The sequence below is a fragment of the Thermobia domestica genome, chromosome 3 (genome assembly GCF_964235325.1).
Source record: "Thermobia domestica chromosome 3, izTheDome1.hap1.1, whole genome shotgun sequence".
Lineage (NCBI taxonomy): Eukaryota > Metazoa > Arthropoda > Insecta > Zygentoma > Lepismatidae > Thermobia > Thermobia domestica.
Genome location: NC_137456.1, coordinates 61,640,067 through 61,667,852, shown reverse-complemented (window position 1 = coordinate 61,667,852; position 27,786 = coordinate 61,640,067). Strand labels below are relative to the sequence as shown.

The 27,786-nt window shown below is 34.4% G+C and overlaps 1 protein-coding gene across 4 annotated transcripts in view; it reads left to right on the top strand.

Moving 5' to 3' along the window:
* The window catches only part of LOC145680435 (juvenile hormone epoxide hydrolase 1-like), a 130,440-nt gene that overhangs the window by 96,769 nt on the left and 5,885 nt on the right, over window positions 1-27,786 (top strand). For all 4 annotated transcript variants that reach the window (XM_081750962.1, XM_081750960.1, XM_081750961.1 and 1 more), the window contains 3 exons: window positions 8,687-9,228; window positions 12,590-12,789; window positions 21,891-22,125. In XM_081750962.1, the coding sequence (XP_081607088.1) occupies window positions 8,687-9,228; window positions 12,590-12,789; window positions 21,891-22,125 (977 nt within the window). The remainder of the gene's footprint in view (window positions 1-8,686; window positions 9,229-12,589; window positions 12,790-21,890; window positions 22,126-27,786) is intronic.

The window sequence follows — 27,786 nt, the reverse complement described above, 5'->3', positions numbered from 1 at the left end:
GAAAATTTTGCAGTTGCTATAGGAGGAAAAGTGCCCATATGACATAATGCTGGAAACACCATAGAAAGTCTATGTAAGAGTCAGGAATCCTAATCGCGTTTGTTCGAAAGCGATATCTCTAACCGTTTTCGAGATAAACCAAAGTGTGCGGGGTTTGCAACACTGCATAATTGATTTGACGATTAGACCCGTATAGTTCTTACATTTTGTTGGGCGTATCATTTTCATTACTCGTTCCTGTAGTTTGGAGGGCGAGGGAATTATTATGCAGTGTTGCAAACTCCGCACAGCTTTGGTGTATCTCGGAAACGGTTAGAGATATTGCTTTCGAACAAACGCTATTAGGATTCCTGAATCTTACATAGACTTTCTATGGTGTTTCCAGCATTATGTCATATGGGCACTTTTCCTCCTATAGCAACTGCAAAATTTTCAATTTTTTCCCTCTTTGCTTTGGCAACCCTGTTACTCACTGGATGCTGTGCGTTCTTTGGTTTACTCTTTCTGTTACTCCTTTTCATTCCGTAGTATTATTTTTCTTGCCTTTTTGCTAGTTTTGCCCTACGGACACTTTAATTTCTTGTTCTTTGAAGCTTTATAACTTCCTTATTTGGCAACACTGACAGATGCGCTTTCGCTTGTTGGTATTCACATTCTGTACTAATTCTTTTGATGGCATAAACTTCTATATGTTCCATTTAAAAAAATAAAACTTTGTACTGAGCTGGCAACACTGTTGACCTGGTAACATTGTGTGGTACCTCAAAAGACGTCCCCACTCCACAAGTATCTGGATCCACCACACTCTTGCTAATATCTCTTCTGGTTTCCGATTTATTCAGGGCTGTCCAACATTACTGAACCACCCTGTATATATATATATATATATATATATATATATATATATATATATATATATATATATATATATATATATATCAAACGAGCCATTTCAGTTGTACATTCTTTATGCGCCCAATGTTAAATAAAAATGCAACGTTGCCATTTACCCGGACCCACAACATAGGTGAATGAAGTGACTGTCTTTTACACTAACATATCGATGGCCAGCCTCCATTTCAAACATGCCCCATTTACTTGGTATTGTAGATCCAGGTACATAGCAACGTTGCATTTTCATTTAACATTAGGCACATAAAGAGTGTACAGCCCAAACGGCTCGTCCGATTTAAAAAAAAAATCCCTTCAATTTAGATTGAAAACATCATATTTGGAGACGGTTAACATTCTTACATTTTATTGTAACTCTGATAATAACAGTTACCCTATTTGAGACACCCTGTATATACATCAGGTGTTCTAAAACTGGTCAAAATAAAGAGAATATGTTACATAATGGTATACTCTTCGGGGCCTCCTTCAACTGCTTTGGGGAATCAAAAATTTTACAATGTGGCAACGTCGTAAATTAAATTGGAACTACTAGCATTGCTCTACGAATCCATCAAACAGTTATATCGATTGTCACGCTAACAGATGGTGCTAGGTGTGAATGTGTACCGAGTTTAACTTCCTTCTGGAAAAATCGATGGAACTATTTGATGGATTGGTAGATGTATTATGTGGTTCTTTATCTGCGACGCTGCCATGTACTACAATTCGTGTCTTCAGACGAGAAAAGGTATATGATTATATATATTTCTCGCTTTATTTTGACTTGTAGAATTGTGCTCTGTAGTCCGTGGGTGCCATTTTTAGAACATACGATATATATAATATTCATACATAAATATTAATATTATAATTTTAAGATTTAAAAATGTAATTTACATTTGATGCAAAATTATTTTGAAAAAGCAAGCGATATTTAATCATGGAAATTACATAATTAAATTCCAGCTCATTTCACAGATAAGATAAAAACTTTCTTTTATTAAAAAAAATTAATCTACTTCAACAAAAGCGTTAAGCAGAAAATAATTAAATATAATTCTCCATTTAAAAAATTTGAAGTTTGTGCAGAGCAAAAAAAAAAAAAATTAAAAAAAACGAGAAAAAAGAAAAAGAAGCAGTCTAATATAAAATTAGTTTCGGTACTAATTTCTTGAGAAATTCATTTATTTGACTTGGCACAGACTTAAAAAATTTGTATGAATAATCAGTGGCGTATTTAGGATTGTTTCGGGGACGGTTATGCACATGGGAAAGAGGGGCAATTGCGCACCTGAGTTTGAGAATTAATATTTTAATTGATTGTCTACTAATGTACTAGGAAAAAACGTGAAGCTTGCATGTCTGTAGAGAATCTTACCCCTTAGGCAAATCTGAAATGACAAACCTGCAAACACAGGTTGAATATTTGCAATCTTATTTCAACTTAAATGATTTCATTTTAGAAAAAAATATAAGTATTTAGTTTTATCTGAGTACGTTTTTACCTGAAAGAAAATGTTGAGATAAGCTGAAGGTGAAATATACTGCTTGTAGTTTTAATGGCAAGAATTGCAGACTGGTAAATCTTATGTGCAGTGGCGTATTTACAGCGGGGGGCTTCTGGGCTTAAGGCCCCCCGAAATCTTAATTACTATAGTAATGTATATAAAATATCTTGTAGAATTTTCACATTTTCAGGCAAAGCCCCAGGCCCGTATCCAGGGGGGTCTAGAGGGCCGGGCCCCCCTAAATTTTTACTGGCCCTTCCTAAAATATTCACGGTAGGCTTACAAGTGAACTATAATATGGTGATGAACTATAATGTGGTTGGATCGGGCCCCCCAAACTTCGACCGCCCCCCCCCCTAAATTTTTGGGCTGGCTACGGACCTGCAAAGCCCACCTCCCGAAAGTTAGCAAAGCCCCCGAAACAAAATCGTAAATACGCCACTGCTTATGTGATATGATATACACAAAAATTTAGCAGTGATTCTAACCTTTAATTCTATTCATAGAAGGAAAAGAATGTATCCTCTTGCCCTACCTAATTTTCCAGCCTACTTATTCCAGCCTCTTGATTTTCTTTAATTCAAACATTTATTTTTATATAACTAAACGATGTAAATATTCCTTTGCTATAATAACTATCTGTGCAAGTTGTGTGGAACACCAGTTTCACTTACCAGCTCCTCTTGGTTTTAGTGTTACTGGTGACGGTCGACAACTAAGAAAAAGAAACAGCAGAGTAGACTGGACGAAAGAAAAAAAAAAGAACTCAGTTCTTACATGGAATGAAATTTGATAAATACAGTTATTTCTGAACAAAAAGCATAAGAAAATAGAAAGTCAATGAAATTCTTAGAAATGGCAAGAAGGATATTGTTTTATGTGGAATGCAAAAAAAAAAAAAAAAAAAAAAAACTATCAAATTTATTTCGGGCGGGGAGGACGGCTTGAGCCCGATAGCCCTTCCCCTATATACGCCACTGAGAATAATACTAATGCATTACTTTCTGTTTTCAAGCGCCTTATTACTATTATTTTATCCCTTTTAGCGCTTACATTATTTTTTGTTTCTTAGCGCTTTTGTTAAAGCTAGTTAGTATTGTATCTTTGTTTTATTTTCTGCTTTTCAGTGCATTTTTGAATTTGGTTATTTTCTTTAAAGTTGAATCATTTTTTTTTCACTTTTTCGTTACTCCAGCAGTTTATTAGATATCTAAAGGTACGACATTTAACTTCCTGTAAAATCAGTCGGTTTACGAAACATGCATGGCTAAATATATATTTTCTTTTAATCAGTCAACGTGTTACAGAATTATACGTGAAGGTACCTACGATATTAACAATCAGTTATTGAGAAGTTTTATTAACTAACTTCAAAGACTGTCATCGGATTCTGATAAAATGTTCATGGAACTTGCGAAAAATATATTTTTTGAAGCTAAAAAAGACCAATCCAAATCAGTACATCTACCTGTATGTTGATGTTATACGTAAACGCGCACACGATGAAGTGGTTAATAACAATATTAATACTGTCAGCCGTTGAAGAACTCCGAAGACTATCATTAGATTCTATAGAATTTATATGAAACCACCGCGACAGTATGTTCTTTCAAACAAAAAGTAAATTAATACAAGAATTTTAGGAATGATCAAAAAATGGATCAAAAGATTGCGATCTTGGCCAATAATTTTACGAATGATCAAAAAAATGCATCAAGAGATTACAATCTTGGTAAATAATTAGTTTTTGGATCAAGAAGAACAAAATTTTTGAACGGTCCCTAAATCGATTTTTCTTTTTTTTTTTTTTTAACGGAATAAGCACATCATACTGAGATTAGTTTGGGCTTGGCTACATTATATGTAGTTCTCCATATATGGGGCGTACAAGAGAATGTTTGATTGAGTTACATATATTAGATCTTTTACATCAGGGGCCACAAAATTTTTGAACGGCCCCTAAATCGAATTTTCGTATTTTTTTACGGAATAAGCACATCATACTGAGGTAAGTGATAGTTTGAGCTTGGCTACATTATATGTAGTTCTCCAGATATGGGGCGTACAAGAAAATTTTTGATTGAATGAAATATATTGGATTTTTTAAAGTGCAGCAAAATTTTTGAACGGCTCCCAACTCAAGTTTTCGTATTTTTTACGGAATAAGCACATCTTACTGAGTTGAGTGCTAGTTCGGGTTTGGCTACACTATATACGGCGTACAAGAAAATTTTTGATTGAATGAAAGATGTTGAATTTTTTGGATCAGGATCCACGAAAATTTTGAACGGCTCCTAAATCTTTTTTTTTTTAACAGAATAACCACATCATACTGAGTTAAGTGATAGTTTTAGTTTGTCTACACTGTATGTAGTTTTCCAGATATAAGGCCTACAAGAAAAAATTTGCCTGAAATATATTGGATCTTTTGATCCAAAAATTGGTTCAAATATATATCTGTTATGTGTTATACGCAAAACAGGATTTCTAATGATCTAGAAAAATCTATTTTCCTGACTTCTCCCTGACCTTTGGCAGAAAAATCCCTGACTTTTATGAGAGGTGTCGAATGACGTTGACATGAGTCATTCCATGTCAAATCACCTAGAGCAATGTACTTCAATCAATCACATTCTCTTCAAATTTTTTTCATACATAAATACCAATGAAATTATGCTAAATTATTTCTTTTTTCGACTTTTTTGGATGAGAAATGGGCCAGGGAGAAATTTTTGGAAAATATGAATTTGACGCCAATTTCACTTTTCGGCACTCCGCATCATGGAACTGAAATTACTATAACTTCCTTATTTTCGAAGTTATTGGGCTCATCCAGGTGTCAAATGAAAGCTTAATTTTCGCTCTTTCAGTAGATCCTAAGAAACCTTGCAAAATTACACTGTCAAACATAATGGGCATACAAAGCAAATTTTAGGTTTTTTTACGAATTACAACTTTTGATATTTTTTTTTTTTTGTGCATTTATCTTAACACGTACGTACACGGTATGGTTAAAACATAAAATGGGTGTTTTTTTGTATTTTTGTAATTATTATTTTTTAAATATTTTACATGTACGGAAATATACAGTTTTAAGTTTTGTTACAAATTGTGTCATTGCTCGTAAGTTACAAACTATGAAACTTTTGAAACTTTTTTTTTTTTTTTTTTTTTTTTTTTTTTACATCAGAGTGCAATTCATGAATCGCTCTGGGCCTTCTATATTCTACTGGCCAGAAAATGAGGACTTTTGTTGGGTAACTTTTGAAAATATCATCTGGGAAGTTCCTGTTCCATCTCTTACAAGCCAATCAGCCCGGACTTACGCAACTGAAAGCAAAATTAAAAGAAGACATCATATCATCAATGAAAAGAATGAGCTGTGAAATATAGAATACAACATTTTGTATGTAAATCTATGTAAGAAGTATTGCCGATATGTATGTTTTCATCTATGCACATTAGTCTATTATTTCTTATTTCTGTAGATAGGTTTTGTAATAATCACTCAACCCCTTACATTGCTAGGCCTATATTTTCCATTCACAAAATCGCAAAATTATTACAAAAAAAGGTATCCCTTTTTGTTATTTAATCATACCTAGTAAATGCAAATTAATCCTATAAAAAGTTTTTTAAAAAAGTTTGATAGTTGTAAGCGATGATACAATTAGGAAAAGTACAAAAATATAATATTATGGTAATACCAAAACTACACATTATACCAGTTCTATTTTTAAGCATACGTAATATTTACTAAGATGATTATTTGAAGAAGTTTTAAAGTGTGACAGTTGTCACTTCATAGTGGGGATGGCCAACATTTTTCGGAATCGGAAATTTCACTTTCCGGAATTTTTCCGAATTCCTGATTTTTCCGAAATCGAAATTATTCCGAAAGTTTTCCGATCTTACTTTCCGGAATCCGGAAAGTAAAAACTCTGGAATTGGCCATCACTACTTCAGAGGATAGGCATAATCTGTTACAACAGTAAAACTGTGTATTTCCGTACATTTAAAACACAAATAAATAATAATAATAATAATAATAATAATAATAATAATAATAATAATAATAATAATAATAATAATAATAATAATTATTATTATTATTATTATTATTATTATTATTATTATTATTATTATTATTATTATTATTATTATTATTATTATTATTATTATTATTATTATTATTATTATTATTATTATTATTATTGCAAAAATACCAAAGCACCATTTTCATTTTTTAATCATATCATGTATGTGTTAAAATGATTCTATAAAAGGAGGCTTCAAAAGTTTCATAGTTGTAACTTATGAGCAATAACAATTTGTAACAAAACCTTAAACTGTATATTTCCGTACATGTAAAATAAAATTTAAAATAATACATAAATACCAAAAGCACCCTTGTCATTTTTTAACCATATCATGTATGTGATAAAATGATTCTATAAAAGGAAGCTTCAAAAGTTTCATAATTCTAACTTGCGAGCAATGACACAATTTATAACAAAACATAAAACTCTATATTTCCGTACATGTAAAATACCCCCCCCCAAAAAAAAATAAAACGAGTAATTACAAAAATACCAAAAGCAGCCTTTTTATTTTTTAACCATATCATGTATGCCCTACGATGATTCTACTTAAAAAGTTTCAAAAGTTTCATAGTTGTAACTTACGAGCAATGACACAATTTGTAACAAAACTTAAAACTGTATATTTCCGTACATGTAAAATATACAAAAAAAAAAAATATATATATAATTACAAAAATACAAGAAACACCCACTTTATTTTTTAACCATACCATATACGTATTAAGATAACCGTACAAAATGTTTCAAAAGTTTCATTGTAACTTTTGAGCAATGACACAATTTGTAAAAAACCCTAAAATTTGCTTTGTATGCCCATTAATGTTTGACAGTGCAAGGTTTCTTAGGATCTACTGAAAGAGTGAAAATTAAGCTTTCATTTGACACCTGGTTGAGCCCAATAACTTCAAAAATAAGGAAGTTATAGTAATTTCAGTTCCATGATGCTGAGTGCGGAAAGTGAAATTGGCGCAAAATTCACATTTTTCAAAAATTTCTCCCTAGCCCATTTCTCATCCAAAAAATAGGGAAAAAATAATTTAGCATAATTTCATTGGTATTTACGTATGATAAAATTTTGAAAAAAAAAAATCTGAGACATTGAAGCACGGTCATGTTTTAAAATTAGATGATTTGACATGGAATGACCCATATATAAATAAGGAATAAATAACTGTGAATATTTATTCTATAGAAACAAATAGTAATCAATTGCTCATACGTACATTCCCTTACCTCCCATAAATGTTTGGGCAACGTCTCATATAACGGTTGCTAAGCAGAAATTGGTCTGCAATTAATGTTAGAAAAAATATATTTTATAAAATTTTCCTGACTTCCCTGATTTCCAGTCTTTTGCCTTGAGCTTCCCTGACTTGCACCATTTTCCCTGAGTTTTCCCTTACCAGTAGTAATCCTGCAAAATAATGGTACAAACACTATCGGCCATTGAAGCGTTTTACAGCCTAGATCAGATGACCATAGTTAGATCCTTATGAAGTTTATACGGCATCACTAAGAAAGAATACCCTTCAAAAAAAAAAAAAAAAAATCAAAATTGCTGCACCTGAATGCATATTAAAATCGGTTAATCACTGTTTTCACAGAGTACCTGCTGAGATGTTTCTTGTCTAGCTCCGAAGACTATCATCACATCTTAATGAAATTTGTATGGAACCATTGGAAAAGTATAGGCTTTCAAACAAACAAACAAAAATTATAGGGTCGAAATGAGAATCTCTTCCTTTTTTGAAGTCGTTTAAAAATTTAATTTCTTTTGTAGATCAATGACCTAATTTAAAAAAAAAAAAAAAAAAAAACGAGTAGGTACTCAACAACAACTTTTTTTTCAATGGACTTATTGGTTTTATTCTGTGATTGTGTCACCATTTATACGAGTACTTTCACTGATTGTATTAATAAAGTAATTCTCTGCATTAGTACTAGAACTGGTCGAAGTCTGATATTGTTTCGTTTCTCTCAAGGCATAGTAGGACATAATTTTTAAAACATTGTACTCCTTCACTTAGCACATAGTGGCTATTTCTTTATAGATTCCTTATCATCTTGACTAAACTTGTTTTTTCCTTAGCAATAATTCAACGCTTGTCAAAATAATTTGCTTATTTTTCTTGTTTGGTTGAAAACCGTTTAAAAGAATTAGTTTCCTTGCGTCTTTTATAGATTATCCACGATCTTCATGAAAGATTAGAAGACTTGACTGAACTCTCACCTCCTTTAACAAATGCAAACTTTAATTACGGCACAAATTCTGATTTTTTAAAGAAACTTGTGACTTATTGGTTAACACGATATCAGTGGCGAGAACGGGAAAAGTTCCTTAACAAGTATCCCCAGTACAAAACCAACGTATCAGGATTAGGCATCCATTTCATTCATGTCAAACCTGAAGTTGATGACGGCGTAAATATTGTGCCTCTGCTACTATTGCATGGATGGCCAGGTTCGGTGCGAGAATTTTACAATCTAATCGCACGCCTAACCACCAAAATGAAAAACAAGGATTTCGTCTTTGAAGTTGTTTCCCCATCGTTACCTGGATTTGCATTTTCAGACGCCACCAACAAACAAGGACTTGGTGCTCCAGCAGTTGCCACGATAATGAAGAAGCTAATGCAAAGATTAGGATTTGAAAGATTTTATGTACACGGTGGCGAATTTGGTGCCATTGTAGCCGAGTATATAGCCATACTCTACCCGGAGAAGTAAGTGAATGATAACTTTATTTGTAGTTACCATTTGTTGGAGTAGATTTTTTTTTTTTTTTAAGTTAATGCAACAGACATATATAATTGTAGAATTATAGTTAGTATTATTGATGTTAGTGATTCTTAAGAAGTATTCAAAACAGGAGCTGTAGCTATATAAATACAACAGAACTTTAAAAAAAAAAAAAACACATTTACACAAAGTGTGCAATAAAATATATCTGCATTGAAATCAACATATTGCAAATCAAAGGTTACCCATGTGATTCATTGAAGTCCAATCTGAATAATGACCATAGGCTACATAAGCCTACACAACGCGGAAATTCACAACAGCTATAAGTCTCCAAATATCATAGGGATAATGCAACAAGACGTATAAGATGGCCAGGTAACTATCGAGTGAAATACTGTACACACAATGCACAGATTTGTACTCGGGAAGCCCAAAAGAAGATTCTGAATAGACAAAAGAGTTGGAAGGATAATAACGTATAAAACGGTGCGTTAGGTAGGGGGACAATAATCCAAACTGGTTTGGAGCGGCAGAAGATAACGGCCAGTGGACATGTTTTTCTTTCTGTTGCGACGAACATCCAAGTTCCTTACCACATAAAATTAGCTTAATAGTTATTACGAGAAAGTTAATGTTACAATACTTGTCGAACAGTATCCTGAATTGCAGATGTTGTACTGACAAGAGTTATCTACGATACACTAAAATAAATAAATAAAAAATTACAAAATGTAAAATGTGTGGTCACTTACATTTGTCGTTGTTAATATTGAAAAAAGAAAATTAATGTAATGGCAATTTTTTAACGTAAGAATTCTCGCTACGCAAAATACTGTAATACAAGTTTACACGATGTCATCTTTCTATCCTGCTTTCTGTGCAATAATATGCAGTAGAAGCAAATGCAGAAGTTGTAATTTTGTTAGGCAATACATATATTTGAATGTACTATACTATTTACTACATTTAGTATTTTATATTTTCTTATATTTGTACATAAATTTTCTTCGTCAATAAAACAGATATTCTTTAGAAAAAAAACATAATTTTTATAGATAGAATTCGAAATCATGCTAAAATTAATATCTCCATATAGATATGTGATCCTATCGACTACACAGAGACACTACAAAGGTAACTCTATGCTTTCTATTCTAATCTTGCGCCTTCTACAGGCTTGAAGCACTTATCACTTAATAAGTCGGGTTTTGATTTTTTTTCTTAATTAAGCTTGTAACTGTTCTCTACATGTCAGTTACATATTTGTATGGTGGAAATGTTTGGATGTTTTACTCATCTTATATACACTGCTCCACAAAACTTAAGCAACCCGAGAGAACGTGGTATAAGTGACGTGTGGGGCCTATTCAACACTGGTTAGTGGCATGCACATACACAGAGACACACAGGCAAAGCAAGCACCCACTCCATCGCATAAGCAGCACCGTTGCAAGCGCGATAAACAAATTATGCCATGCCCAGTAGTGTCCAAGGCTCGAAGCATTGAGTTAGTGTTCTTGTGTGGGGTACACACCTTGCAATGGCTGGTGGACGACATTTGAGTGACTTCGACCGCGAGCAAATAATTGGGCAGTTGGAATTGGGCCGATCGCAAGTGGAAGTGGCGCAGGTATTCAACGTGAACAAAAGTGTTGTGTCGAGGCTGTGGGGTCGCTTACAAAATGGAGGTGAAGTCAGTAGACGTCGTAGAGGAGGCCGTCCGAAGAAGACGTCGGCCGTCGAGGGCCGATTTCTCACAATTTCTGCCAAACGTAACCGTCAAGCTTCATACTCTCAACTGGCCAATGAGTTGCTTCAAGCTACAGGACAACGCGTCAGTCATGAAACTGTTCGTCGGCGGCTCAATAGAGCAGGACTGTATGCAAGAAGGCCTGTGCTGTGTGTGCCATTGAAACTGGAGCAAAAACGTGTGCGTTACACATGGTGTCAGGAATATATTGCATGGGGGGAACACCAGTGGGCGCATGTCATGTTCTTCGATGAGTCGAGATTCAGCCTGTCGTCTGATTCTGGTCGGAATTTAGTGTGGAGAGCGCCAGAAACACGCTATTATCCAAACTTCATTGCTGAACGGCCGTCCTATGACGGTGGTTCCATTATGGTGTGGGGTGGAATTATGCTGGATGGGAAAACGGGCCTCCATATTGTGCAACATGGCACTTTGACAGCACAACGATACCGGGATGAAATTCTCAATACACATGTGCGCAATTTCCGCGGAGCATTTGGCCCAGACTTCCTGTTCATGGATGACAATGCCCGCCCACACCGTGCACATCTTGTGTCCGAGTATCTGGAGAGCGAAGACATTACGCGTATTGCATGGCCTGCATATTCTTCGGACTTGAATCCCATCGAGCATGTGTGGGATGCTCTTGGGCGGCGAATAGCGCAGCGCAGTCCACCAGCACGCACTCTCCCTGACTTGCAAACAGCTCTCCTCGAGGAGTGGCGCCATCTGCCGCAAGACTTAATCAACACTCTGATTTGCAGCATGGAGGCCAGATGTCGTGTTTGTATAGCTGTTCGTGGTGGTCACACGCCATATTGATTGCCTATGCCCTCGCACAATCCAGCTTCACCTGTTGAGGTATCGTTGTGCTGAACTTTTTGCTCACTCTGTACATCCTAACTGTATTGTTCGTCTTCACTTGTGTTGCATTGTGCATCTGGACCGTCTGTTTGTTCATTATACTTGGTGCAGTGATCGTGTCGTTTTATTTTCTGCCACTTTCTTCGAGTTGCTTAAGTTTTGTGGAGCAGTGTACATACTAGAGCCTTTCTTTTTCAAGTATGCCCTAGAAAAACATGTGAAATATACTTCGGCTCCACCCCCGCCGTCCTCTTATGAATGACCTCGGCTGTGTTGCCAGTTTGTCATTCAATCAGTTGGTCTTGGCAAGTGAAGATCGTAGACTACTAAGAATGGCTAACAAGACAGTGCACAGCGAAGCCCATGAAATAATTCGGAATATTTCAATTTGACAACGCTGTCCATATCCAACTATTGAAAGATTTCGGCCACAGCAGCAGCTTGTCTCTCCTTTTTCAAAGGAGGTACGAGAAAACACACATCGACAGCAGCGCCAACAGAGGCACGCTTGAACTAGAAAGGCTCTATGCATGTTATACTCTGGAGTAGAATGTAAGGAAACGCATTTCCCTGTATGCAGATTTGTGGAAGTTGTAAAGGATCTAAGCTCAACCTCTTGAACTTTATAGTCCGGAAGTCGTCTATGGTTTTGTGACCAAGATTGTTCCTTGCCATTCTGCAGTGAATTTTTCCTTTCTAATTATCTTTCTTCTTTCTTTTTTCGTTAGTGTTCGTGGGCTGCACTCAAGTATGTGCACTGTTGGTACACCTAATGCCATATTACTCTGTCTACTTAAAAACATCACTAAATGGTTTTCTTCTGAATTAATGGGCATAAAGAAATATCAGTTACTTCTTTGTAAAAACAATCATCTACTTGAGGAGACAGGATATTTGCACTTACAGGCAACAAAGCCAGACACTATTGGTAAGCAATTAGTATCGAAATTACAACTAAACTAAAAGATAACTATACAAATCCAGTTAGATTTCAAAATTTCTCGTAATTATCTGGCCTATTGCTTAGAATTCTCACCTTTTAGCGTGGGAGATCAGACCGCTTCTCTGTAAATAATATTTTATATATATATATATATATATATATATATATATATATATATATATATATATATATATATATATATATATAGTGGCGGATCCAGGATATGATCAAGGGAGGGGCTAAACCATAATTTGCCGTTATATCCAGTATCCAGTGTAAAACTGAATTGAAGCTCATTTTATCCAGTGTCAACCTGAGCGTCAAGGGGGGGCTATAGCCCCTTAGACCCCCTTAGATCCGCCCTTGTATATATATATATATATATATATATATATATATATATATATATATATATATATATATATATATAACTCCACATATCCCTGCATTAAAAAAGAGCAGAAATACTGATATAAATGGTGGTGGCACAATCAAAATGAAGTTGTTTGGAGTTTAGCGTCCCTTTCAGCACAAGGCTATATGAGATGTGGACCTATAGCTTAACGTGAGATCCGAACCGCATGCGGTCCCACCGGGAATCGAATCCGGGTCTCCGACGCCGAAGTTGCGTATGCTAACAATATCACCATGAGGGAGTTCTGAATGAAGTCTAGTCGTAAGTGAAACGCTTTTCAGAGCTATTCTTAGTACATGATACTGCTTACATAAAATTGATATATGTGCAAGTAAAATGCTGCCATGATATAAAATTAGTTTAAAATAATTTTAGGAAGTAGAAAGATTGTTGGATAAAATCAGAAGCTGCACATAGGGTCTCGAAGAAGAAATAATTAAAAAAAAAAAAACGATTTCGGAAAACATGCGAAAATAATACACATACACATGCTTTTACCGTATTAGTCTGACGAGGGAACCTATCCAAGTGTAAGTCTGACTTCGAGTCGAGACTATGGCCGTTGAATAGCTTGTCCCAAAAGAACATAACACGAAAAGGGGTACATCCTCGATTGCAACCGTTGCGGAGATATAAGCGTAAAAAGTTAGAAATTGAGCTCCATACTATATATTACAAAGTCAGATTCCGGGTCAGATTTTTCGGAAACTCAGCGAATACATATCAAATTAGTGTGGGGTGCCCAGCACCAGAGTCTCTCTCTCAAAAGCTTTCTCCGATGTATTTTATTTCTGCACCATTATTCCTGTTTTCTCCAACCCCATTACTCTCCAAGTTGCCTCAGAGTTTCAAGGTCACTCATCTTCGTCTATACCATCATGTTTCTCGTTCAGCAAATCCTCCGATAGAAATTTCATGGTGCAATCTGTGAATCTGGGGTCCCGATGCGCGAAGCATATACCGTTGCCTTTTGACCTTTTCACCTTCCACGACGGTTGTGATTGACAATGTATCCTTTCTCTTCTAGGACACGAAATCCACTGGTCATGGTTGTTCTATGGTCTATTGGTCATTCGAAGTCACACTTATACTTGGATAAGGTCCGTTGTGCGACTCTGTGAGAGACTGCAGCAATTTGCTTTACTTCAATACCTTGCACTTTTAAACGTGTTTTTCTGTTTTGTTATTGTCGCAACTTAACGGATTTAGAAGCGTGGCTATAGATTTTCTGATGTAGGTTGTATTGACATTTTGACCAGTTGCCCGTTTGCACAGGGTTATCGTAGAGACTTGAGATTTGTTGTATCTTCTTTTATTTAACAATAGTTTTCATATAGTATGCTACTTGACCCCAGGTTCCATTTGCAAATTTTGAGTTGGACCCCGCCTGGGACCTTGCGAGTGCCCCGGGGACACAAATTTTTCATTCAAAACGTGCTGGGCTGTCCACACAAATTTGATACGTACTCGCTGAGTTTCCTTACCCGACCGTTTCCGAAAAATCTGAGCCGGAATCTGACTCTGTAATGTATAGTATGGAGCTCAATTTCTAACTTATCACGCTTATATCTCCGCAATGGTTGCGATCGAGGATATATCCCTTTTCGTGTTATATTCTTTTGGGACAAGGTATCCAACGGCCATAGTCTCGACTCGAAGTCAGAGTTACACTTGGATAGGTGCCCTCGTGAATATATTGTTTATTTCTTTGTTGAAGTTTAGAGTACCTTTCAGCAGCGAGGTTAGAGGCATGAGCCTACAATTAAAGTGGAATCCGAACCATTGTAATGCACTTCAACTATAATGCTCCCCCACCAGGAATCAAACCAGAGCCCTGAATGTAGCATGGCGTCCAATTTAATACAATATCAACTAATTCAGATTATTTTAATGGAGAAATAAAACTACCCAGCGCAAAATATTACACAAACTTTGAAAATAGTACATAATGGAAAACTTACCAATTTCAAGCTCTTTCTAAGATATAACTCCCTGTCTTCATTGCGCGTTCTTCTATTGGTTATCTCTTCCACACTCCATGATCATTATCTTCTTCAACCATCAAAATGATAATTTGAATAAATCCCCAAGTAGTCATCCACAATAATTAGTAGATGGAGGTTTTCGTTAACTCTCGCCTACTTAATACGCTTCGAACAAACATACGCGTACTGTACCTACTGGTAAATAATGTTTTTTTTTTTAAATTTTTTTTAAGTGTAAAGAGTTAGACTGCGATTATAATACTATTATTTTTTTTTTTTTTACGATAGCATTTTCCTATTGAAACTACCAAACTATACTCAAATCAATACGTTATATAGATAGTTGACAAGTAGAATAATATTTCATTACGATCAATTGAAACTACGAAGAATATTGTCAATCAGATTTCCTTAATACGAAAAAGTCGTAAGTTCATTATTAGCACATGCTTTCTTACATTTATACTTAAACATAAATTTTAGGAAAACTAAAATGGATCGAGAGATTACGATCTTGGTTAATAATTAATTGAGTTGAGTTGAGTTGATTTTAGTGTAGCGTCTCTTTCAGCAGCGAGGCTATATGAGACGTGAACCTACTGATTAATGTTGAATCCGAACCACATGAGGTCCCGCCGGGAATCGAACCCGGCGTTTTTGGATCAAGGGTCACAAATTTTTTGAACTACCCCTAAATCGAGTTTTCATATTTTCTACGGAATAAGCACATCATACTGAATTAAGTGATATTAGTTTGGGTTCGGCTAGACTATATGTAGTGCTCCAGATATAACGCCTACAAGAAACTTTTTGATTGAAATATATTGGATCTTTTGATCCAAAAATAAAATAAAACAAAACACTGCAGTCTCGACTTTTATCGAACAAGATCCAAGATCTTGTGGTATGGATTTTCCTGACTTTCTATAACTAAAAAAGTAACTTTTCCCTGCCCGCGACCAGGGCCGTGCCGTGGAAAATCATCGCCCGGGGCGAGAATATACGACGGCGCCCCCATATATTCCAAGCAATTTTGACTATCTTTTTTCCTTTTTTCTCCCGAATTTTTCGCCCCCTTACTGCGGCGCCCGAGGCGGTCGCTCCGCTCGCCCCCCCCCCCCCCCCGACGGCACGGCCCTGCTCGCGACACTGCAAGCATTATTGTTTATAGTTTTTTTAGTTGCACTCCATAGATGCCCAACGTCTCCCTTATCTTTTAAGTACAGTATGAGCTTAATTTCTAACTGTTACAAAAAAAAATATATACACTAACGATATCTTTCATTATCTTTGCATTCCGAATACATTCATAAACAAGTAAACACATATCATAATTTGACCTCTCTCCTTGAATAATGTAGAACGTTCTTCAGTAGAATTTAAATTTTATATTTAATTTGTTCTTTTGCTTTCAAAGCTTGAAATTTTAAAAAAATTCGGGTCTCCTCAAGCTTCTTTATTTTTAAAGATTATTTTCTTTTTCCAACCTTTTTCTTATCATCATCATCTTCAATATGTCTTGATTCTTTCGGCTGTTGTTCTGTGGACAGCTAAAAAAAAAAAAAAAAAAATCCCCAGCACCTGTGAAATATAGCATATTTCCCTAATTTTCAGTATATTTTGAAGTATTTCCCTGACTTTCAAGGTCAATGCGAACTTAGAATTCTAACTTCGCCAACATAATTCTCACTTACGTTTGAAGTGGAGCAAGAACGTATGGAAATACTATGCTTCTTTTAGAAATCGTATTAAAAAAGTATACATGAGATCGGAGTTGCCATAAGTTTTCTCAAATAATTTTTATATTGGTACACATGATTTACACCGCTTCATATGAAATCTATAGTTCATTTACTTATGCTAGAAGCATACACCAACAAAATACACAAATACTAGGCTTTGGGTCTCTGTCAATAACTATTCAGTTTCTTGGAGTAAAACGTATCTTCTCTAAGAGAACTCCAACTCTCTATTTATTTTCTTAATTGTTATATGTAAATAATTTTACCCTCAAGGAAAGACTGAACTTTCTGCTTTCCGAAGAGTTTTTTACTTTTCAATATAGTCTCCATCGACGTCGACTTGCGCCAACGGTGCATTAGTTGTTGCATGATGTCGGTTGCTGACAACACCAAGAACGTACTGAGTTAATGACCCCCATGTTGGATGCGAAACGCTACTCTTTCAGGTGTTCCTTAAGCTTTGGAAACTGCCGGAAGTCACAGGGACCCAAGTCAGGGCTGTAAGGTGAGTGCGGCAAAACACTGAGGCTTCTGCAACACAGCTGTGGTCTCCCTGCTTCTGTCCAGTCTTGCATTTCCTATTGAAGGATGGCACTTTTGTGAGGACGAACTCTACGCAGACGTGCATGCAATTTCGTTAGTGTCTGCACGTAGCACTTGGAGTCGACAGTGGCTCCACATTCCAAAAAATCAAGCAGCACCATACTTTTACTGTCCCAAAAGATGGTGACCATTATTTTCCCTGCTGATGGCTGTTTCGAACTTTTTAGGACGGGAGGAGGATGGATATATATGTACTTCAAATTTCAACATCTATATCAAATTTCAATGTACTAATACTTATACTACCTAAGATCAATAAATTTTTATGTAAGTTTGATGGTAGTTTTCAGAATTTTAGAATTTAGAGCTAAATATTTCAAAAGTATGCGTTTTATGAAAAACTGTTTCTCTATTAAAAATATTGTGTTATCTGTGTTCTATAAATGTATCTCCTTATGTTGAACCATAACGAAGATATTGCTATTTTATCTGAGTATTGCTCATTTGACACTTTCAGCGGCCATTTTCTAATATGGCGGTCGAAGGTCAGGTGGGATTTCAGGGGACTTTTAGTATGTTGTTTAGAACATCATTCTCAACATCTGTACTAATTTTCCGCTTGTTACTAATTTATTCCTTTCTTCATTAAAATTTGAGCTTCATATACTGCACTAACATATTCTTCTGTTTAAACATTTAAAATGTCGGACAATAGTTTTATGTCTCTCTCCCTAGCATTCCTTCTCTCTCTCTTTCTTCTCCATATTTCCGACGAGTATTCGCCCACGAATACTAAAACCTAAGCGTTTCTGTTTGACGCCTTCAGTTTGCGAGTGAGTCGTAAAGAAGAATATATATATATATATATATATATATATATATATATATATATATATATATATATATATATACAAGGGGGTAAAATTTACCACGAGAAGCTGTAACACAGTGCAGAGAACGTTAGAAACATACAACGTTCTGGGGAAATACTTTCTATAACCTTGGAAATTTACATATATTACATCATAAATAGAGCAAAGCAAAAGCATATAAAGCATAACAACACTTTATAGGCATACGGTTGCCACCACGGACGTAAGTTTGGTCAGATAAAAACTAATGCTAGAATTTGATTTAAACTATTCACTAAGCAAAACAATACGTTTATTGTAAAAAATTTATTTACGTGTAACAGTTTCGCCAACTATCCACTCTGGCTTCATCAGGAGCCAGGATAGTGTCTGATGAAGCCAAAGTGGATAGTTGGCGAAACTGTTACACATTAATAATTTTTACAACGTGTAACAGTTTCGCCAACTATCCACTCTGGCTTCATCAGGAGCCAGGATAGTGTCTGATGAAGCCAAAGTGGATAGTTGGCGAAACTGTTACACATTAATAATTTTTACAACGTGTAACAGTTTCGCCAACTATCCACTCTGGCTTCATCAGTAGCCAGGATAGTGTCTGATGAAGCCAAAGTGAATAGTTGGCGAAACTATTACACGTTAATAATTTTTACAATAAATATGTCGTTTTGCATAGTGAGTAGTTTAAATCAAATTGACGTGCACTATTGTAAAAGCAAAGCAAAGCTTAAACAATGGAAAATATTAATGTTAAAAGCACAATAAAGCATGATTTTAGAAAAAAAGAATAAAAGTGCCTGTTTAATGAATTTAAAAATATAATAATGCAGTCCTGTAAAGAACAGGACAGTAATTAAAATCACATTACTAAATGTAAAGTATCGCCCACTTTGAATCAGAACAATTAAAGGGTAAGGGAAAGAAAGAAGGAATGTCACAAAACTGCATTTTCGAGAAAACTGCGATTTAATGTTGAAAACCGCGTAAGAAGAATAGGAATAGTTACATCTTTTGCCCCTTTTTACATAGACAATTTTACATCTACGTATGCATGGCATATACAGTCAAATAGTACCAAGAGTCACACAACAGATAGGGCTAAGCACCCGAAAAAGCACATACATGGACATTCCTTGTTTTTTCCCCTTACCCTTCAATTCATTATTCAACTGAGAAAAGCATTTCTATGCTCAATTGGATTTTGAATTCTAAAAGATCGTGTCTGTCACAAGAAACCTCTGACTACGTAAAACTAGCAATTAACTAATCTCTCAATGGTAATGCAGATAAAAGACTGAGAGTGACACTTATGACTAGTTTCATTCTTAGGCATTGCTTAATTATTATTGCAGTGTGTACTTATATAACTTTAGATTATTTTGCAATCTTACTTTACTGTCACAAAAAATTAAATAAATAAATAAAATAATTACTGATTTTGATATGCAGCATTTGATTTCAGTTTATTGGTATTAAGGAAACTGGTATATATAAGATATAAATAAATAGGCAGAAAATAAGATATTTAGAATAATGCTTACGTTTTACTATTTATGTAAAGACACATTTAAAATAAAGCAGAATCTGCACAAAGATGAAACATAATTATCAAATAATAATAATAATAATAAATTTATTTTCAGTGCTGTGGACAGCTCATTGGCAAAAATACAGCACTATGTTAAAACCATTATACAATCATTTAAAACAGACCAGAAAATTTGTAGGATAGAATAAATATTAGAGCAGGTTAAGGCCCTTGTCAGAAGATTACTATATTCAAATTACAAGTTTCAAGATGATTATAAAACAAGATTAAAATAGAAACAGTCAATAGCATAAAACACTATTTACAGAACTATGGAAATTAAAGCTCCATTTAACTATCGTTATTACATATCCGGTATGCAAAAGATCCTCGTTATTAATGCTACATTTTCACATAAAAGACTGGTTCTTTCTGAAAATATATAACAACAATAAAATCAAACCCCTTGTCATAAAGTTAAAATAGTTCAATTTTGTAAAAATTGCTCTATTGTTTCTCCCAACATACGTTCATTTTAAATTGTTATAAGACATTGTCACTTTTCTCAATATTTCTCGTTTTGAATTTAGTGTTATCAATGTCGACTGACTTCTTACACTGTAACTCGGCACTCTTATTCCTATATTTTCCAAGCAGTACTCGCTACTATATTTATTATCCAATACCATTTGAATAAAATATTTATCCACAAAATTTCTTGTTTCTGCTAGAGATTGAAGTCCCCACAAAGTTAATCAATATTCATATTCGTGTGAATAGTAGTCCTTTTTTCATTTTATAACATGGTACGTAGTATAAAATATTTCTGTACTGCTTCGAGTTTGTTAACAAGTATATTAGACAAATTGTTCCACACGACTGAACCAAATTCAAGTTTGGATCTAACAAGTGTCTTATATAGTACACATAAGATCTACCATTTAAAAGATCAGGAGTATAGATAAAACCTATTGTTTTTCTCGTTGATTGACTGAATCAATTATGTGATTACCAAATTTCAATTGTCTGTCATAAATAATACCAAGATCCTTAATTTGTTCTATTTTGTTTGTTCTTACTCCATTAATTTTATATTTGTTGACAAAATATTGAGTTTTATTAGTAAATGTCATATATTTTGTTTTTTCAGAGTCAATCATACTCATTATTAACTATTCTAAAGAGCTTTATGTCATCTGCGTATAATAGTATTTTTGAGTACTTGAATTTTCCTGGTAGATCATTGATAAAGAGTAGTAGTAGTAGTAGTAGTAGTAGTAGTAGTAGTAGTAGTAGTAGTAGTAAGAAGAAGAAGAAGAAGAAGGGCTATAACTAGAGAACAAGAAGTAGGATTAATGTTGGGTTCATGGCCACCCATAGAGTGGGGGAAAAGGGAAAGAAATTGTCCTCCCCCCTTAATCTTTCGAATGGCATTCAGTTCTTCAAAATACATCTTAAAACATATATTCTCTTACACATTAAATTACAAGCGCAATAGTAATATTGTTGTTTAACATCAAGTATGCACATGTGCTGAAGGTGTGTATATTCGTGACTGAGCTTATGGAGCAAGAGCTGTGCAAGGGCTAGCCTTAAAAGAAAAGAAATATTTCACCAAAAAAACCGATAAACCAGAAAGTGTAAACTGGTCCACATTTCACAGCCACTAGTACATTGATGAAACCCACGATTAAAAATAATCACAACTATTTTTACCTGACCTTCATCCGATATTTCATTCTCAATTTATAGCACTGAAATGACGCATTTGTGTATCCATGTTAGTTTTTACATAGATTTGAGTATTCATATAGGTTTTGATTTCGAACATCCCATACATACTATAATTTTCTTAAAATATACTTTTATATGTTAATCTTAGAAACATGCCTATACGCCAAATCGTTCATATCGGCAAAAAAAAAAAAGTCTTGTTTTTTATTAATATATTTACTCTCATAGAAAATTGTAAAATCTTACCATTTGAATCTTTTAATCATGCAGGAGTTTCCTTATCGGATTCACCAGCTGGTCTTGCAGCATATATAATAGAAAAATTTTCGACATGGACAAACTTACAATTCAGAAATTTATCTGATGGTGGTTTGCTACAGAAGTACAACCTAGATGCGATACTTGACAACATAATGATATATTGGGTAACAAATTCAATTACCACGTCCATGAGATTATATAGCGAAACTTTCACCTGGGATTATCTCAAATATGACTGGGACAGGTAAGGATACCTTTTAAAAAAATCTGTACTGTAAAATAATGACTAGTTTACCTGGAATTCACTCACTGTTCGAACTAGGAAAGGAAAAAAAAAAACGAAGTTCCTAAGATGCTGGTGATAAAAATGTGAAAATCAGGTATTATTTTTAACTAGATGTGTAAACATGATTTTCGTAATGGAACACTATAATGTTGTGAGACTTGATGTTAGACGATGTTGTTTTATTATTATATTAAATATATAATTTAAATACCCCGGAGTCTGTTTAATTCGAAGTCCAATGGGACATGAAAAACGTTCGGACTATCCCAAATTCAAATTATTCAAAAACTGTACAAAGTCTAAAATCAGGCTAGCAAAGCTCCTCTACCTACATGAAATAATAATTTATACGGTTTACCAAACATTGTTAGGGTCATGAAGTTTAGGAGGCTTAGGTGGGCAGGTCATGTAGCTAGAATGGAAGAAAGTAGAAACGCTTTCAGTCTTGACTGGAAGACCAATCCGAGAACGACCATTAGGAAGACCTAGGCGCAGATGGGAGGACAATATTAAGATGGATCTCGCAGAAAGAGAAATACAAAGTAGAAACTGGATCCAATTAGCTAAGGATAGAAGTCAGTGGAGAGCTTCTGTGAATACGGCATTGAACCTCCGGGTTCCCTAGGCCATAGAGAGAAATTATAATAATAATAATAATAATAATAATAATAATAATAATAATAATAATAATAATAATAATAATAATAATAATAATAATAATAATAATAATAATAATAATATAATAATAATAATAATAATAATAAGAAGAAGAAGAAGAAGAAGAAGAAAATAATAAGAAGACTACTTTAAAGGGGAATATTACCTAGGTATTTTATGTGATCCAATACCGCAAACAAAAGACATTTAGTCGCACATAAATGTCATGAAAATCACTAAAGTGCAGTACCGCACATACTGAATACACACACAAAACCCCATACACGGATAATAATTATCTGTTTTCACTTAAAAAAAGTTCGTAATCTTTGTTTGGTTTGATTGTTTTTATACGGTCAATAAAATCTTCAATTTCATATATTGTGTGAAATACGTTTAGTAACATTTGGTTGTCATTCAATAGACTCTCTTGTTAAATTTTCAGTCATTTCGAAAGCTTCAGACGAAGCTGCCACACGCTGTTTCTTTACTACATCGCCAATTTGGTCTTTTTCTTCTTCTTCATTATAAGGTAGATTGTGTTTCTGTGTCACTCTTCTCTGTGGCTGCCTCTGGATAACTTAAAACCAGGTGAAACTTCATTCCTCTCTTTGGAATCTGTTCAACACTAAAAATCTTGCACTGTATGACTTCCAACTATTTAAATAAATAAATAAATAAATAAAAAACGATTTATCGACAACTCACCAATGATCCATAAACAACCAGAACGGGAAGAGCTCAATGAACTCACTAGACACAGCTTTAATATCCTACTAAACTATAGGAGTATGTGTCAGTAAGGTTCAATCAGTCATGTAAACCATGACAATATTTAGCAAGATGTTTTCGATATGGTTCTTGGCCTCTACATAGAGAGCCACAATTATTCAGAAATACAGGAAATATTCACGCGAAAGTATTCGAATTGCTGATAAAGAGGTTGCCCAACAACAGTAACTGGTGATACAGAAAGATTGACGCCTGGTACCTCAAGATAGTTGTTATTTGACGCATCCTTACACATACTAGTAGAACTATGGACAAACCTTTAGCTTTGCGTGTCAAAGATTTCCCAGGATTGCGTCTATGAGATTTTTGGGGGGACGTAATTTTTAATCGAAAATTGGACAATCGAACTTTTAACTGTACCATAATGTGGTTCTAGAAACGCTTACTTTGAATAAAATTTTGTCTGCAAAGCAAATTATCTTAGTTTTGTCTCAATTTTTACTCCAGTATCTCTACTACTTTTCTTTCTGGAGAGAAGGTATGGTAAATTTGGGAAGTTGCGCTTAAGCACTTGGAGGATGGATGGACATCGCTGTTCCAGCCTGTATCACTCGATGTATGGATGAAGCTGTGGGTGGAAGTACTTCGAACATTTGCTGTGTTCCCGTGTGTTTCTTCGCCACGTTGTAACTGAACAGATTAACACTATATTTTTATAGAGGTAACTCTTGAATATCAGTACAGATGCATTTTTCCTATGGCACTCATTCTTCAAGATCCAAGGAAATGAATGTATTATGTATACGTTCACAATGTTAATGCTGAAAATGATGAAGCGAATCGACCAAAAATTCTGTGAAGTTCGTACATGTTGGATCTTGCGAACAAGGATTCCCATTTTCTTCAGACCATCCTCACAAAGTACCTAACGTGGATGTGTGTGTACAGCCCAGTAAAGAAGGTGCAACTGACTCAGTGGAAGCATGTAAGCTCGCTAGGTGCGTGGCAAAATCAAAATAACGTTGACTGAGTTCGAGTGTCCTGCATTGTGAATCATGAGTATGCAGAGGAAAAGACGTATGGTGCTGTTCGTTGAAAATACCCTTTGGAACTCAGAATCTGCCAAGATAGCGTCCCTGTTGACATGGGTCATGTGATCCAACACACTGGTGATTCAAGCTCCTTACTGTTCAGACTCAGCAGAAGACTAGTGTGCAGATGTGTTGTAATGCCCCATCATCTTGCGTGATGGCATTACAAATACATAATTTCTGTACGTTCTTAATTTCCAAATACTTATTCATTTATTACTTTATAATTATATTTTAGATCCATCCATAATTATTAAATGATTTGTTAATTTGGTGGCAAGTAAAGACTTTAAATTCTGCGCCAGGAAAGCTACTGTTGCCTGAAGAAGAAGAAGAAATATATATATAAAAAAATACAGATTTCAACTATGGAGTGAAAAATGTAAATGAAGATTTTAAAATTGTATCTTTTAAGAAATATTTTAGTATGCGTGGCTTTGAAGTTGTGTATCTAATTATGAACTGAATTTTTCGAACCCACTCCGGGTTCTCATAAGTAATGTATCTTCCGATATAGCCTCGTCAAAATTCCCTGTTAACTTATACTATGTTATTTGTGCATTGGCTATTCAAATGGTATCAGTTCCAATGGAAGAAGGAAGTCGTTAATGTAATGTTTGCAAAAGAGTGGTTTTCGTACTACGTACATACTATTTCGAAGGTTGCATGTCGATTGGGGATTACGTCGGAAGGAGACGTACTTACATACTTCTGCTTGCAATAGGTTGATGCAGTATTACATACGTATTTGATCTATTGGGTTCACAATTGGTGCATGTCTGTTAAATACGTATTTACGACGAATAAAATGAAAATAAATATAATGATATTAAAATATTGCAACGAATGAAATGTTCTACGATGAAAGTTAATATAAAAGTTTATAATAAATATAGTGAAATAAACAAGTAAATATAAGAAAGTATATACTGAAATATGATGAAAATGAAACAGACATAGCTAACTTCTATGAACCAAGTGCTATTTAAAGTTATATAGTTAAGCAAGAGTCCCTAGTGTTAACCTAAAACCAAGCATGCTAAACAACATAAACAACCTTCTGGAATAACATCAAACAACTCAACGGCTTGCAAATAATAGGAACCTACCAGGAACTAAACCTAAGTATAGAACTTAATTTACACCTAGTTTCCGTTACAAACTAAACCTACAGACAATGTATTTATTCATCACTGGAAACTCCAATCATTGGATTCATTTAAAAAAAAAAAAAAAAAAAAAAAAAACTGAAGAAGAAAGAAGGCAAATAGGCCCTATTTAATGATGCACAGATAACAGAATATAGAAACAGTTTTGAAACTAAAATATTGTATTTCAAATCTTGCTCTGTTCCAACTTATTGAGTTTGTAATAATAATTTTGAATCTGAAATTTCCTTGGTCATTTCTGCTATATATCTTAATAAGCTAAGTTGATACATATGCTCGATTCCTTGGGTAGAATGTTTTTTACTCCGGATCTGGAAAGCGTTATCTGATGTGCTAATGTTTCTGGAGCTACTCTCCAGATGGCGACCCAAAATATAGAGCTGCGTAGAAGGAGAAATATAATAAGGGCTGTCTCAGTGTAAATTAGAAGTCTCGTGTGCAGATGTTTTGAGGTGGTTTGATACAACTGAAATCGCACGACTAGAATAATATCATCATATCCTGATAGCTGTACTTCTGTTCAGCTGAACAACACGTCTTTTGTTGTTATTATTATTTACACAGAAAATATTAAAATACAAGCATGGGGTCCCTGGTTCGATCCCATATCGCACCACGTGGGCTTTGTGGTAAACAAACACAAGAGTGCGAGGATTTTCTCGGATTTTTGCTCTTCTCCCACATTTTCATTCCACCATTTCATTCATTATCACCACCATCATCATATGTCTCCCTTAGCATTGGTGCACGAACGTAGGTGGAATGTTAATAATAATAATAATAATAATATTCTCAAACAATATTATTCTCAAACAAAAATAATTATGTCTAACGTCGCAGATTGTAAATATTGCAACATGAATAACATAGAAACAAATACAACGTATTTTATCCTAAAATTACAGAACACTTACCTAATAATAATTCCTGCACAAAGCAAGAAATTAAACATCTTCCCTGAAACATGAATCTGTAACGTTAGTCACATTAAAGTTTCGTCACATATGAATGGAAAAAGTCACAGTAAGACACCAAAATGATGTATGTATGTACACAACACTCGTTGACGAAAACGATCATATCTTTAGACAATAATAATAATAATAATAATAATAATAATAATAATAATAATAATAATAATAAGTAACCCACTTCACTTCAAACGTTTTATTTCCTCATCATATTGCGTATAGCTTCCATTTTTTTTTTAAATTATCTTAGCTTCCAGCTCGTTCAGAAAGATCTTTGTTTTTCCAATCTTAGACTTCGTTTTGTTTCTTTTCTCTTCCTTTCATCGTTGATTAGTTTCCTTTGAAAACGTGTACGACTATTCCGTGCATAATGAATCATGGATTTCCTTATAGTAGACAGTTTCTCAAGGTCATCAGAAGAACATACTGAATCGTACACAAATCTCAGTGCTACTGAAGTTTCTTCTTTTAAATTATATGCTACACATTGTGCATTGATTGAAAATTCTGTTTCTGGATTGAATTTTCATGAGAGAGAAAATCAAAACCATTTTATCAAAATACGTAGTATCCAGTTCTAAAATACTAACTTTCAATTGCCTTACAACTTTGATTCGAACAAAACTCTTTAAACTGCCTCAAAACTATATCTGTCCTATAGTCATTTGACTAATAATTTTCAACTAGCATAGCTAAAAGAGACGTCATGCGATTCACTCCAACATGAGACCCTGCTTAAAATAATTAATATTTAAACTCGAAATAGTTTTTGTCAATTTAAAATTTAAAGGTGACTTCTTCAGCAGTTTAAAAACAAATTTCTGTAGACACTTTCTGGCGAAAAGACAAAATGTTCAAATAAGTTATGGGTTGACATTTCTTAAAAGTAGTATGTGTAGCAAAATCAACGTCAAAGTTTTCACAGGAAGATTTTCTTCATTTTCCACGTCAATTCGTATATATGAAAAGCTTCTGGTTTTACAAACTTATTTTGCATCA